At 41.4% G+C, this 14,315-nt stretch overlaps 1 protein-coding gene across 3 annotated transcripts in view; it reads right to left on the reverse strand.

Annotated features, from left to right (window-relative positions):
- Window positions 1–14,315, reverse strand: part of SPNS2 (spinster homolog 2 (Drosophila)) — a 125,751-nt gene that overhangs the window by 61,732 nt on the left and 49,704 nt on the right. For all 3 annotated transcript variants that reach the window (XR_005840856.2, NM_001389690.2, XM_046902323.1), the window contains one exon: window positions 8,310–8,446. Coding sequence is in view for 2 of the 3 variants with exons in the window: in NM_001389690.2 (NP_001376619.1) it covers window positions 8,310–8,446 (137 nt within the window). In the remaining variant the exon portion in view is untranslated. The remainder of the gene's footprint in view (window positions 1–8,309; window positions 8,447–14,315) is intronic.

Here is a 14,315-nt window from a genome sequence, read left to right on the forward strand (position 1 = left end):
AGGTCCCGGTAATAGAAAGATGGGCTTTGTTTCCAGGCCCCCTAATGAGCCTAAAACTGGATTGAATTACTTGTTTTCTTTGTCTGTGAGACATCATTAATCATACTCTCCTGAAGCATCATGCTTCTTTCCAAGTCAAAAGCTTAAAGAACACTAGCCATAAACTGCCTCATCTACATCCACACTAAGTGCATATCAGCTTACACCCTTAACCAAACGGTAACATCTCTCCAGACCTATATTTGAACACCCTAGTGAAGGAAGAGAGGATGTATACCACTCTACCAATGTGGCATCATCTCCATACTCTCAATACTCCATTTTCTGGGAAGCCTGTTTCCAAAGAAACAGGATCACACGGTGCCACCCAGACCGCTCTGCCTTCTGACGGTGTTTGACCCAGTCAGACTGCCCCAATGCTGAAGTACAGCATGCGATGGTGCTGTGCTGCATCAGGAATGGTTTGTGTTAGTTGTTGGTTTGTGTAGAATGGCTCAGGTCACAACTGCTGCTACAAGAATCCTGCTGAACTGGTATGAAATTTTATAATTCCTTCCTCTCTATTTCAAGACCTGCTTGGAAGCTTTCATGCAGCATTATTATTTTTTTTTTTTCCTTTTCAGTCTACTTAAGGAACATTTTTTCTGTGGTATTTTGAACAAGGCTGCTCTTGAGCTGCTGTAATAATTATTTACAAAGCATAAAAGCATAACACAGAAGTATTATAGAGACTTTCAGTAAGACAGAGTTAAAGCAGCAAGACATCCTTTTTGTGTTTCATCAGTGTGCTCTGGGGTTAGGCCTCTGCTGTAGAACATACACCTTAACTGCCAACACAAAAAGGAACATTTCCAAGATACACACAGCCTGGCAATGAAATAAATATGCCCTCTTCCCTCTGCCTCTACAGCAAATAACAGATCAAGGTGAGATATCCACAATAAAAGCAGGCAGGATGGAAGTTGCAAGCTTCCATCATTGCTCCAAATCGTTGCTCCAAATCATCTATTAATGGGCAGAGCAGCTGAAACTCCCTACTGTCCAACCTGGAGACTGTAAATTCAGGTTGCTTCATAAAAATGAGACAAAGCTGTGAAGGTCTTTGGCCTGTAAAGAACTTTCATGCCTGTACCACAGTCTCTAGCTGGTGTCTCTAAGCATCTTCCTGATCCAATGAATCAGTTGTAAGCATATTGATTCAAAAAGATGTAGGGTCTGACTCAATTCCCACATGGACACAGAAAAGGCTCCCACAGATTTCCAAAGGAGGAGCTGAACCAAAGCAACAATCACAGGTCCTGTGATAATGATTTCAACATCTTCTGATAACCTAGATAACAAAAAATTCTCTGAAAAAGGCATGGGCAATTATCAGGAGCTCTCACAGAGACCCACTGTAAATTAGGTTTTAGCCTTGAGCCTATTTCTTGATTGTCTCCCAGCACAAACCTCTGTCCACCTGCTCCAGAAAACGTCTGAGCTCTGAGGAGCAATTCTGACATTTCACTGCCTTCACTTTAATGAACAGAAGCCTGTGCAGCAGGATGTGTCAGTTCAGGTGAGTTACAATGCTGAACAACATAAACCTCCTTTCTTGTTGCAGCATCCACAACATTTTATTCAGATTTTACAATATTTCAGGTCAATTAATGACCCAAAATAGTTAGGAAAGGTCAGGAGGGACACTTATGAATGTAACTACACATGACTGGTGTGGTGTGAGAAGTTTGAATGGAGTGTGATGTCTGACTGCCCAAGGCTCTGCAAAGCTGTGACTTGGGGCTGTAATACTGATTGCTCTCAGGTCCTAGAGGTGAGAGCACAACCAGTCCTGTCCAGATGTACTGCAGACTGGAAGTGATACTCATAGTGGAGATATTCCTTATGGAAGTGTCTTTCAGTTCATTTCCTTCATGTGAATAAGCTTTGGAGCAATACTCTGTCTCTCTCCTGGCAGCCATCACCAGCTGAGTTTTCAATAACTCTTTCCAAAATGCTTTACAGATACATAGATACAGATACTGGAGGAAGAAAAACACTCAGAGCTGAAAAATACGATGCTTCTGTTACTGGTAACAACAATGAAAAGACTCTTTCTCTCATAGATCATCTTTGGAGGGTAATGCTCTGAGAACATCCTAGCCTGTTTCTCATGTACAGTTTCCCTTGCAGGAAACAGGACAAGAAAGCAAGTGACTGGGGCTAACACACAGCATTAATCCTACACGCACCTTACCTGAGCAAGCTGCATCTACTGCATCCATATAAATCTTACCTCTTGTGTCCCAGGTCAGCAAAATCAGAGGGGCCCACGATTCAAAAGTTCAAATCATTGCACTTATTTGGGCAAAATATGTTCTTACATGAAAACAGTTTCCCAAGCAGTATTTGATTCAGCTGTGCTGAAGATGCTAGCAGACTTAACAGATATCCAGAACACCTGAATAAAATACAGCCAACAATTCATTCTCAAAGGAATAAGAAATTAAGTATCCTTTTCCTCCAATCCACCACACTGAATCCACATGAGAAAATGCAAGGGAATAAAAGAGTGCTCTCAGGTAGAAGGGAGTTGGAAGGTGATGCAGACTCAGTTCCTTCAAACCTTCTTTCTGCAGTGGAGCCTTTGTGCAGATCAGAGATGAAAGCCCTTAACTTTTCCCTGTCTTTGGAGACTTTGGACCCACCACACCTCAGCACTGCACCCTCCCTCTCCTGGGATCCACTGACCTTGGTTCCACAGCAAAGTGGTTCTGCAAAAGGAAGGGCTGTAGAGATTGCTGTGTCTCAACAGAGTAGAGGCAAAGCAAGACAGAGTTGCAGCACTGTGCACACAGCTTTAACAGCAGCTCTTAGTAATTTGAGCGCTGACACACTGACAGTTAGAACAGCAATGTTCCTGTAGCATATTACCCATCCTAATCTCTTCCTCTGTGATAAGAAATTACACAGTGGACTATATTTTCCCTGAGCAGTCTGGTAGAAGGGCAGGCATGCAGAAATCCAAATGTCAATAGTTTGTGCTCATCTGTAGGGCTCCAGTGCCACATTAAGGTCTGGCAAAATACACCAGAGGCAACTAACAGCCTTTGTCCATTAGCATCCTGTATCAGCTGCAGCACAGATTTCTCTAACAGCCACATGAATGGTTAAGAATTGCAAGTGAGGGATAGGACTGAGTGTGTATACAGCAGACTTTGCAAAGGTGCCTGGAGAATCTATTTGGCTTTCTTCGTAAAAGAGATTTCCTTCTAACACAATGGGATGAAACAACAGGTTATAAGCATTCCAGCAATTCATGGTGACTACAAGAAAACACTCGGTACCTTTCTAATATACAAAAAAGATAGCTTCAGGCTCTTAGTTTTGTTTGCTTCTGTTTTTCAAGCTTATGCAGTAGAAGTAAAGGAACAGAAGCTGTGTGTTTCATAAATTAACTTCTTCCAGAACACATTTTTGCTTGGAGTGAATCCTGGAGAGTCGGGGTGGGGGGTTGGTTTGTGTTTACATTTTTTCAAATTAGCCCAACTAACCATTTGATCCATAGTGCACATAATTTGCTGCTTCTCTTCCAGCACTCCTTGAAAGACAAGCTCTGGGAATAAATACAGACCTGGAAAGTCTGAAACACAGGCCTTCAGCAAGTACTGCTGGTTAACTGGAATTCCATACTGCGTTATTTGCTTCCTCTTTTAGAGATAAATCAAAAGAAGAGGAAAAGAGGATAACAGCAGTAGCTATACCTATCCTGAGTAACTTGCAGGGAGGTACAATAGGAAGGTTGTGTCACGTCAGCTATCTCAACATCTAAACAGAAATATTTACCAAGGAACTGAAGGATTCAACAGCACATTCCCTGTTTACCTTGTTATTCTCTGCTTTTTCATTTCCAAACTTGTTCCCATCTGCAGTTCTGATGTCTCCTAGCAAACCCACATTACCACAGCCTGGTCTCGTTGATTATTAGGTATGCTTGTTCTCCCAGTCTAGTGGAGCCAAACTACTTAGCAGAGCACTTTGCTCACCCGTTAAATAGTAACCCTTTTATGCTGAAGTATCCTTTACTCAAGACATCCACGTGGGAAATAGCAGTGTTTCAAAAGGCTGGGAGAACAGTCTGCAATTTTCCACCTTTGAGTTCTTTCTTGCTTTAAGAAGCTGGTGTCTGCCTACGAGGGAGAAGGCTGCTGATCTCTAAGAACTCTGTGCTTTGAGGGGCAGGAAGGCTAGCACCAAAAACAAGGTTTAATCCAAGACAGATTTCTGGCAAAAGAGGTCAACTGTCAGAACAGTAGCACTATGACTAATAGATGTGGATATCCATGCAGTCAGACACAAACTCTTAGCACGCAGCCTCATCACTCCAGATAGTCAAATGGCTTTGTGTGAAGCTGTTCAGAACAAGAGAAATCATGCAACTGGGTCTACGTATTTTTCCCAGTGACATTCTGGGCTATAAAGCAGCTCCAGATGATTAGCCATAACACAGGCAATTGGGCATTATACTCATCCAAATGCTATCTGGAGAAAAAGCTGATCACTCAACTAACAGCAGAGTTCATATTGATACAGAAGGAGACAGACCAATATTTAGTTTTTTGTGTGGATGGAAATGCATCTCAGTGAAGCAACTCCATGAAGGCTGTACGCTCAGTGTATTTCTTTGCGCTGTGACTCTTTTCCTGATTTATTATAGAGCATGAACCACAAATCCCAAAGTGCTTGCCAAAAACCAGATGCATGCCAGGAGCCACAAACTACAACAAAATGGTTTTGCAGGTGAAAGTTTGTATACGTGCAGGTGGAGAAGTAATTAATAGGAATGTATTAAGGAAAGCACGTTCTAAGCAGGTGTTAGTACTTACAAACTACAAATTAAGATAAATGGAAATTTTATTGAAATTTCTATAAACGGAGTTAATCTAGAGATCTGTCTAAATATGTACTAATTTAAAATAATTTTGAATTCATGAACAAACTTGCTATTGGCTTTTTTATACAACCTTTCATTTGGAAAGTGCTAGATAGTGTTATGGAGGAGAAATGTACAAGTGTCAGAGTTAAAGTGCAAGATAACTCTTCTTATTTTTCTGCAGTGAAGTGCCACACAAATGCAAATTGTCAAATCACAAAATGTAACAGAACAAACGTGAATTTTTCAATATCACTCCAGTCCTGTTACTTCTGATGATTTTTCTTTTGGTACACAAGGAATCAATGCACTGTTTTCAGTAACCACCATCTCCTATGTACTCTGGAACCATCTTTACATTTTAGACTGATCTTTTCTTTCTATGAAAGCCTATCATCTGGTGGAGGTTGAGGTTCATTCTTCATTTATGTGACGTTCATTAATCCTGCTACAGTGCCAAGATCCTTGGTAATAAATAACGAAGGATATTTAATAAGCGGTTACAAACCTTAATGCAGTGCTCTCCAGCAAATACATGTCTACATAACATTCAGAGCCAATGTGATGTTTTATCTGACAGCATTCAGTCACTATCTTCTTAATCCAAACAACATGAAATAGCATCTCGATAGAAACCCAGATGAAGTATTTCATTGAGTCCCATCCTTTTTCTTCAGATCAAAAGATATCTCTCTGATGTAGTTTCTCTTCCCATGTTCTTTTCTTGTCATGTGGGTATTTCTTTATTGCATAATTTGACAATAGGACAGATATGGATGAAAATATCCTTTTCTGTGTGCTTGTTTTCACAATAAATGGGAAATAATCTAGATCTTCCCCCACACTGTGGCATTTTGATCTTTTCCTTTACATGTGCAAATGACATCCAGGAACTAATCAACACACTGCCAGAATCTCTTGCAGTCTGTGGGCTTTCAGTGTCCACCAGAACTGTAGCTGCTTTCTACCTCTGTTAAGCTGCCTCCCTCCATTTACCATCCAAATTTATACTATGTGGATGTGTACTCTATTAATTACACAGAGACAGCATTCACAGAGCACTACATGCTCTCAAAACTTGAAGAAAGGCAATCCCTGAAGATACAGTTTGCTGTTTCTACTGAATGACTGTTGTTTCTTGCCTCGTTCTGTATTTCTGTTGTCATTGCATAAAGAAGTTTTATGTACAGCATTCTATGGGCTCAGCCCATGCCAACTTGCTCTTTCTAGCCATGGCTTTCCATGCTGACTTGGATGTGAGCACATATCTACTTCCAGTAGCTACTTTTATTTGCATCAACAATTTTTTTTTCATATTTCAGCTCATAGCATTTTTCCCTGACAAATGCACATACTATCTTAAAAAAAAAGAAAGAAAAAAGAAAAAATGTTGAGAGAAAAGATACTGTTTCACACCTGTCTCACTCCTTAAATGATTTCTTAAAAGGCAAAGATCAGGAAAATTGCCTAGTTAGCCACTGCATAAAGAAAAAGGTTGCATCAGCTTTTCTTTGACTCATTTTCTCATGAATGTTTCAGGAATTCACCTTCTTCAATGTGGCATGCCTTCCCAGTTAGAGATCAGACCTCCAATAAAGATACTGAGGTGGGAGGGATGCTATGTGAAGCTGGGATTATGCTTATCACCTCGTTCATCTGCTGCAGCCACTGGGCAGAGAACATCCATACAGCAGCTGCAAAATATACTGTAATCTCCTGGACTTGATAGAAAGGAGTTGGGATTGGGATCTCTGATTTAATACAAAATTACTCCGGAAGAGCTGAGGACTGTGGGGGAGTTTTCTGGATATCAGGAGTTTGTTTCCAAGGTTGTAGTTTGGGCCCAGAGTTAGTATTCCTCATATAAATACAGGAGAAATTAACAGATTGGGCCATTCTGACATTGTCTCTTTTTTGACCTCCAGAAAACTGGAATTTGGATTTCAAACATAGTCCCATTTTATATGCATTACTTTCGTAGGCTACAAACACGACACTTTCACGCTGATCTCCTGATTACTAATGAACACACGTATCAGTCTTTGAACTGCTTCAGCTAGTAAGCCCCAAATCCTTAAGCTTAAAATCTCTGAAAACAAAGATGACATTGGTCCACTTCCAGTACCTCATGTCTACTCCTCTCCCATTTGTAACTACAGGACTAGATCTATTACAGAGAGACTGCTGAGAACCTGAGCACGAATGCATGTTTGTAACATGAGAAGTGCAGCTGGTTTTTCAAAAAGCATTTGCCTCTTCCTTGGGCTACAATCACAGCTAAATTTGCAGAACGTTATGAAAAGAAAGTTTAAAAAAAAAAACAGAACGTAAAAATGTGTCTCATTTTTGCTTCTTTCTCTAGAAAGGATTCTTCTTGGATAATTATAAACCAGAATCATCTATTGGAGTTAAAGGCTTCTACATTTGGCCATGTACATATTTTCTTTAGAAATTCAGCGACAATCTGACATGAAAGCCAGACAGACACATGAGTGCCACTGCCTGTTTTAGGTGGAAATTTTCTGTTTTTAGAAACTACAGAGCATGTGCGTGGGCAGGAGAGAGCAGGGAGGAGAGGCTTAGGATGTCATTCTTTAGGCGTGACCCAAATGCTACAATCTGTGGAACGCTGCTGGACAGAAAGGGTGAGGAAGGTCCCTGCTTCCCTTGGGGAAATCACTCTGGTGACACCAGGAGCTGATTTGTCTCCCCAGGAATGTTGCCACCCACCTCAATTCAACCATCTCTATAATATGATTGAAAAGGGGGATATTCTTCCTCAGCAAATGTCAGATAGCTGTTTCTTCCAAGAGCCTCTGATGGGCAAGGAAATTAACACAATGAGGAGTCTTCAAAATGGAGTACTGCGGCTGTCCTGAAAGCAGGTGAGGGTTGCTGTGCATAGCCTGACAGTCCCATCATCAGCTCCCCAGACATATCCATCAGCTAGCATAATAGGAGCTAAAATTCTGTTTAATGTCCATGCTGTCATCCACACCTACTGTCTTTGATGGAAAGGAATCAAATTGGATGCATTTTGTAATCCCACATACCATAAGCAGAGTTCCCAACTAACTCCAGTGACTTCTGTTGTGATACCAGAAGGCAACAGAACCACTATATAGCCATGGATGTTTTTCAAGTCAGTTTTAATAGCCTTTTAAAGTTTCTTTAGGATCTCCCTGAAAGCAAAGCCCTTATGTCAACAGAAAGTGTTGGTTCAACATGCTCCGCCTGTTATTTTTATGGATGTGCAAGATCAAAGATTTCACAGTTAAGAACGAAGTTACACAGATCACACTTGACCTCCAGGAAGTCAGATAACATACCGCGTGTTTTTAGGAGCATGTTATCCAGCTATTCAGAACACTGCAAAGTGCCTTTGAAGAGATCTTACCTGCTCAGTGATGAAGGAGCTTGAAAAAGTGACAGCTGACCAAAAGAAGATCCCACAGCTGAGAATGATCTTTCTGTTGAAACGGTCACCAAGGTAACCAAATATAGGCGCTGCCACCATGAAGCTACAGATGAAAACTGCAAAGGAGAGAAAAAGGAAAGAAACATTTAATAAACATCAGGCCAAGAACACGAAAACTAATTCTCTGCAAACCAAATCCTCCAGAGAGCAGTTCCATTTAATTGGATGTGCTGCAGCCCTGGCTTACAAAGTTGCGCAGTCTGATAGGATTTCAGCAGTCACTGTTTCCTTAATCAAACAGCTTTTTTCATTCCCAGGGAAACTTCAGACCAGTGAACTTGTGCTACATCTGAAAGCATGAACAAAACCAGGGCAGAATAAATGAAGAGCTTCTGCCCAAACATCACTGAGAAGGTGAAGTGAAGGCTGGAAGGAATTTTAAACAGAAAGCAAGCCATAGGCTCCTTGTTGGCTCTTGCAGCAGAAAGAGACAAACAGACTACAAAAACTGAAGATCTTTAATCTGTTCTATCATTTTCTTATGGCAACCATGAAACTGTTAGTATTACTGAGGCACCGGCCCTGTAGTCAGACAGAAAACTCCAGTCTCCTTATTCACCAGCGCTGAACTTGTATTTAAACCCCCCATTTGGTAACTATTTCACCAACAGAAATAGTTCACAAAGCCCAAACAGGCCAGGGACGCCCAGCTGAAAGGTTACAAGTTTCTCTTCTGGCATGCAGAAAAGAGCCTCCTGGTAGAATATCCTCTGCATAATCTCCTTGACTTCAGAGTTCACTCCTCCAGCCTACACCAAAACACCTATTCAGTGACACCACAGAAAACACCTAAAACAAGGCACTCACACCACACCCACAATTAATTGGAACCTTTGCAGAAATTGACAGATTTTAAGCTGATTTAATATCTGCCCACGTTAGAGATATGGATGAATGCAACTACATTGCTTTTACTGCTATTCAGTTACTCCAGGATAAATTTTAGCTTCCTGGGTTTGGCAAACCCAAGTGGGTGGGACATGGATACCTGGAGGCCCACCTTTGGTCAGAGAGTTCAGACTCATGTTGGGCAGTTCCTCTTCTGCCACTGCCTAACCTTAGCCATCTAATTCATTAGATGTTAAAGGGTGGGAGGAAGTAAGAAAAGAAAGGGCAAGAGAAGGATGCACACTCCTTCGACTGGAATGTATGTATAAAAATCAAAGTAGTTAAGTCACAAATAATGAATTTTTCACAGATAGTGATGCACGATAGCCCAAACACATGCAGAATGCTAAACTATGATATGATCTACATCTCTTCTTTTTTAATATATTAAGATATCAAAGCTGCTTTACAAATTATACGCATCCATTTGCGTATATTTTGTGAGCCATACAACTGTGTGAGTATCAACTTTGCACTGTGATGTTTATGGTGGGAATTACAGATTTACCTTTTATTTTTTACATTTACAGTTAAATAAATAAATGGAGAAACATTAAGATACAAAAAAAAAAAAAAAAGAAGTATGTGCAGCATTCTATCACACCCATGTCAACAGTAATGCTGCAGACAATCTTGCTGTTTGGCTAGCACTAACTCTGGCTTACAAACCTCAGCCCTGCAAGGCTCTAATTGCACTGGCCCCAGTCCAACCAGGCACTTAAGCACATGCTTATATTAAGCACTTTAGAGTCGTCAATTCTATGATTAAAAGCTTTCCTGAATGAACACCGATGTGCTCAACACCTTGCAGAGCTGGTGCAGCAACTGGGCACAGTGTGACTGCTTACTGGGGATGAGGGGCAGAAAACGACTCCGTCTCCACCCACTGCAGTTTGACCTTGCCCTTGGAAGTATGCTGGAATTCATTCCTCTCAGCATCAGCTATCGTGCCATTTTTATGATGTAAAAAGACATAAAGCTAAAAGAACTTCCAAGGGAAAATTAGAAACATTCAAGTCAGCATCCGAACATTTCAGATATTGAATAACCCGATTAATTCAGATTTGAGACATAGTGTTTATGATTCACAATTCACACTGATCAGTGGGATTGTTAGCTTCGGTGACCTCTGGATGATAAACGCAAAGTCTAATTCTGGGATTTGGACAGAAGTAGGAAAAAAGCACAAATGTCCTCCTTCCAACAAACTGAGAAAAGTTCATGCAGGGCCTCTCCAACGAAATCCATCCTGCTTTTACTCAGCTCCCTTTGGAGAATTTATTTTTGGAAGGTTCTGTTCTGAACAGAGCTGGGAGCTTTGTCACCAGTAAACAGCCAACTTGACAGCTCCACAAGGTGTAAAACGAAGGCACAACAGAACCTAATAAATAACAGATAATGGAACACAGCTGTCATAATAATAAATGCAATTGTGATCACAGTATTTATGACCCAAATATGCATCAAAGCATTGATTGACTCAAATAAATGCAGAAAATGATGGCTGTGTTATCTGTCAAAAGGATTTGCCTGTTATAGGCATTTCCCATGAATCAATTTTTGCAATTACTCCTGCAGATGACAGATGAGATTCCTGACCACTAGACGCAGGCTCTACAACAAACAAGAAGTCAGTCTGTACTCCTATAGCCTGAGATGGCTGAGCAGAGGTGAATGGATCAGGGCATGTTACCAGGTGGGATGGAAAGCTCAGTAACTCTAGACCAGGAGCTGAGGTTCTGTGATAACCAAATATCATGAAGGAGAGGTCTTATCCAGAAGATAGAAAATTACCTGTGCATTCTGGGAGGAGGGGCAGCAGAAACTAGATTAATTTGCAGAGAAAGAAGGTCACAGCATAATGCAGAGGGATGTGTTCCAGTAAAGGAGCCTGGTATGTGTGCCAGTCTCTTCTTAGCTAGCTCCTATGCCCTCTTCATCAGCATTTTCTGCTCTTTGTATTCACATACTCCCAATTAGTACCCAAGTGACACTACCGCAGCTGCTGCTCAGATTCAACCCACTGCCACAGATCTTTTACATAAGGAGTGAGCTGTGACAGGAGCTGGCATTTCATTTGCCTCTTCCTAATCAACAGCTCCTCTTCCATTTACACTTAAAGCCCTCTTAGAATATTACCAACTCTTGAAGAGACACATAGTGCAAGCCAGGGCAGAGTTAAAAATCCACTGGGATTTGGGATGAGCTCCTGAAGAGGTAGGGGATTGCATTTAGAGCAGCCAGGCACAAGTAAATCTACATCAGTCACCATTACGCATGCCATACTGCTAATTTCTCTTGGTAAACGATCTCTAGCCGTGCCAGCTAAAGTGGCTCAGTCCCAGCACTGGGTGGAGCCGAGATACATTTCTGCAGAAGCAAATTATCGTGTGAGCAATGGATGAATAAATAGACACATAATGAATGCCATCCCAGGAGGGAGGTTCTCTTAAGTACAGGTATTTTCTAAAGGAGATCATACTCGTCCTTATGCCTCCCTTTGTGGCTTAGCCACTAAACTGCCGACCGTGGTGAGAATGCAGGAAGAGTGTAATTGCCCAAACAGGATGGCTTAGTATCTATTTCTGCCTCTTAATGCTTGTCCCACCCAGTACAGGTGCACAGGAACCTTCACAGCCAGCACTGCCCAGCTTTTTCTGTGCATGATTGGAATTACAAAAATTCATAGCATCAAAAAAAAAATTCACCTTATACTCCCTTTCCTCTCCTCTGCCCAAACACCAGAGAAAGAAAGCATCCTCCCCTGCACCTATTGCCCACATTTCTCCTCTTTCTCCTCCAAATAAAAATTTGTCAGCTTCCCTCCACAACTGTCCCTGTACCGGCACTGACCCATCAGCTTTCCACCCTTTGATTCCTAAGGTGCTGCTGCCTCTGCCCCCATTACTCTTTTCCTACATTGGCTGATCAGCCCTTTGAGACTCAGAGAGGGGCTTCTCTTGCCAACAGGTCATCCACTTAGTGTGGATGACATCTTCCCCAAGAGGGAAGAGAGGCACTGACATGGGCACATGCAGAGGCTGCATTTCCTCAGTTACTGGAAGGTTAAAAACATCACTCTCATCTCCCAGAAAAGATCCCTTCTTTCAACATTATTTCAATTACACAGGATTCATTTTTTCCTATCAGGAAAAATGTTAGAAAGGTTTAGGTTCAGGTAAAAATAGCTTGCTTGCTCTATGCAGGGGTGCTCAATAAGAAAAAATAGTGGCTATCTTTCAGCTCTGAGTCAGCACAAAACCATATATCCAATGTCTAATTGAGTGCTGACAATGTGTTTGGCTCTGTGGAAGGCAAACCCAGACAGCCCATGCCTCAGGGGACTGGCAATCCATTTAGACACAGCACAGAACCATGTGTTGTGAGGTCATTAATATTTTCCCAACAACAAATTTCCAAACAATGAGAATACCCAAACACCCAGCTCTTGGATGGGATAATTTACAGGTGTGTGCAAGCATAACCCTGCTCATCCTGCAGGAGATGTTGTCCTGCTGGGGTCTGCTGGAGCCATTTCTACACCAGAGGCTTTTGCTCCCAAACACATTCAGTGTTACTCAAACTGCTCTTGGTACTGCTGAGAATAAAGACTCCTCCAAGAGCCCAGCCAGCACCACTGTCTTAAAGACACGTTTTTCCAATGTCTCTTTTACTGTTCTCATTTTCATTATAGCTTTATATTATAATAATACTACTTACCACAAACATGGCATACTTTTTTAAATCACAGTGAGGCTTGGAACAATTTAGAAAGGAAGTTAAAATGTCATTAATTTCTACTTCAGAGGTAAGGAAACTAAGATGCAGGAATAGTGGCCCACCCAATATGAACCACAGAAATCTCAAATCCATGTGGGTCTTCCTGCTTCAGAAGCATCCTGTTTACAGGATCTTATCTATGCCTAAGGCTATGTAGGAAGGTCTACTATCACAATTAGGAGTGATTTTCTTCTAATAGTGCTATACAAGGCAAGCAAGAAGAAAGGTCCTTTAGTGCTACTTATCATTGAACCTGAGAGCTCAGACACAACACAGTGATATGATCAAGGTAAAGGAGATTTCTGATTACAGGGTAAACCAAGGCTCTGGAAAACCTCAGCAATGGGATTTTAAACATTCACCCTTTGATAGAGGGTGAATTCTTACAACTGTTTGCACAAAGCTTCAGCCTTCAAATCAGTATTATCACAAACTCTACTATAGGTATGCTGTTTCATCACTCTCTGCATGGATTTTGTTTTACTTCATTTCAAATTCAACAGCCAGCAGATGGATCACATTACTGCTTTTTGCCAAGTGCAAAACACATGAGCACTGGGTTCCAGACTACTGTGCAGACTAGAAGTTTCTGACAAGTGTAAGGAGCTTTGAAACACACCATCAGTTCCGTATGTCGTGCAAAGCTGTCATATACTAACAGCATAAAACCCAGGAGCATTAGAAAAAAACAACAGGCTAGAAAACGCACCAAATCATTTGGACTTATCTCCAAGTGTTTGTTTTGACATGGCCAGAAAAGCTCTCCCAGAACAGAATGCTGCACAAGATCAAGCAGAGAACTTCATAAATGCTAACTCTTGTGTGCTTGTGTCCTTAGTGAATTAATGAGGACAAAAACAGTGCTTTAAAAGGTGTGAACCTGATTATGCACTTCTCCAGTATCTCCCTGTTTGGCAGGACACTTCAGATTGGGTTTCTTTCACTGCAGATACCACTCATCAGTATTCCTTCTCCAATGTACCCCGTGTTCTCCGTAGTATGTTGCACCATGAGGTGCTAGTTTTTCCCCTAGAGTAAACTGATACAAAACATAAGCAACATGTTTAGGGTGAATGTATACACAGTTAACATACGTGTTTACACTGAGAAGACAGCTGCTGTACGATACCGCTCAATTCATTTGGCTGTGACAGGGTCAGAACCTGGTTAGAAAAACACACAAAGACAGACGAGGTCTGAACGCAGCTTTCCTGGCAAGTTCATGCTTCACTCAACGTCACACAAGCTGCTGCTCGG

The sequence above is a fragment of the Gallus gallus genome, chromosome 19 (genome assembly GCF_016699485.2).
Source record: "Gallus gallus isolate bGalGal1 chromosome 19, bGalGal1.mat.broiler.GRCg7b, whole genome shotgun sequence".
NCBI lineage: Eukaryota > Metazoa > Chordata > Aves > Galliformes > Phasianidae > Gallus > Gallus gallus.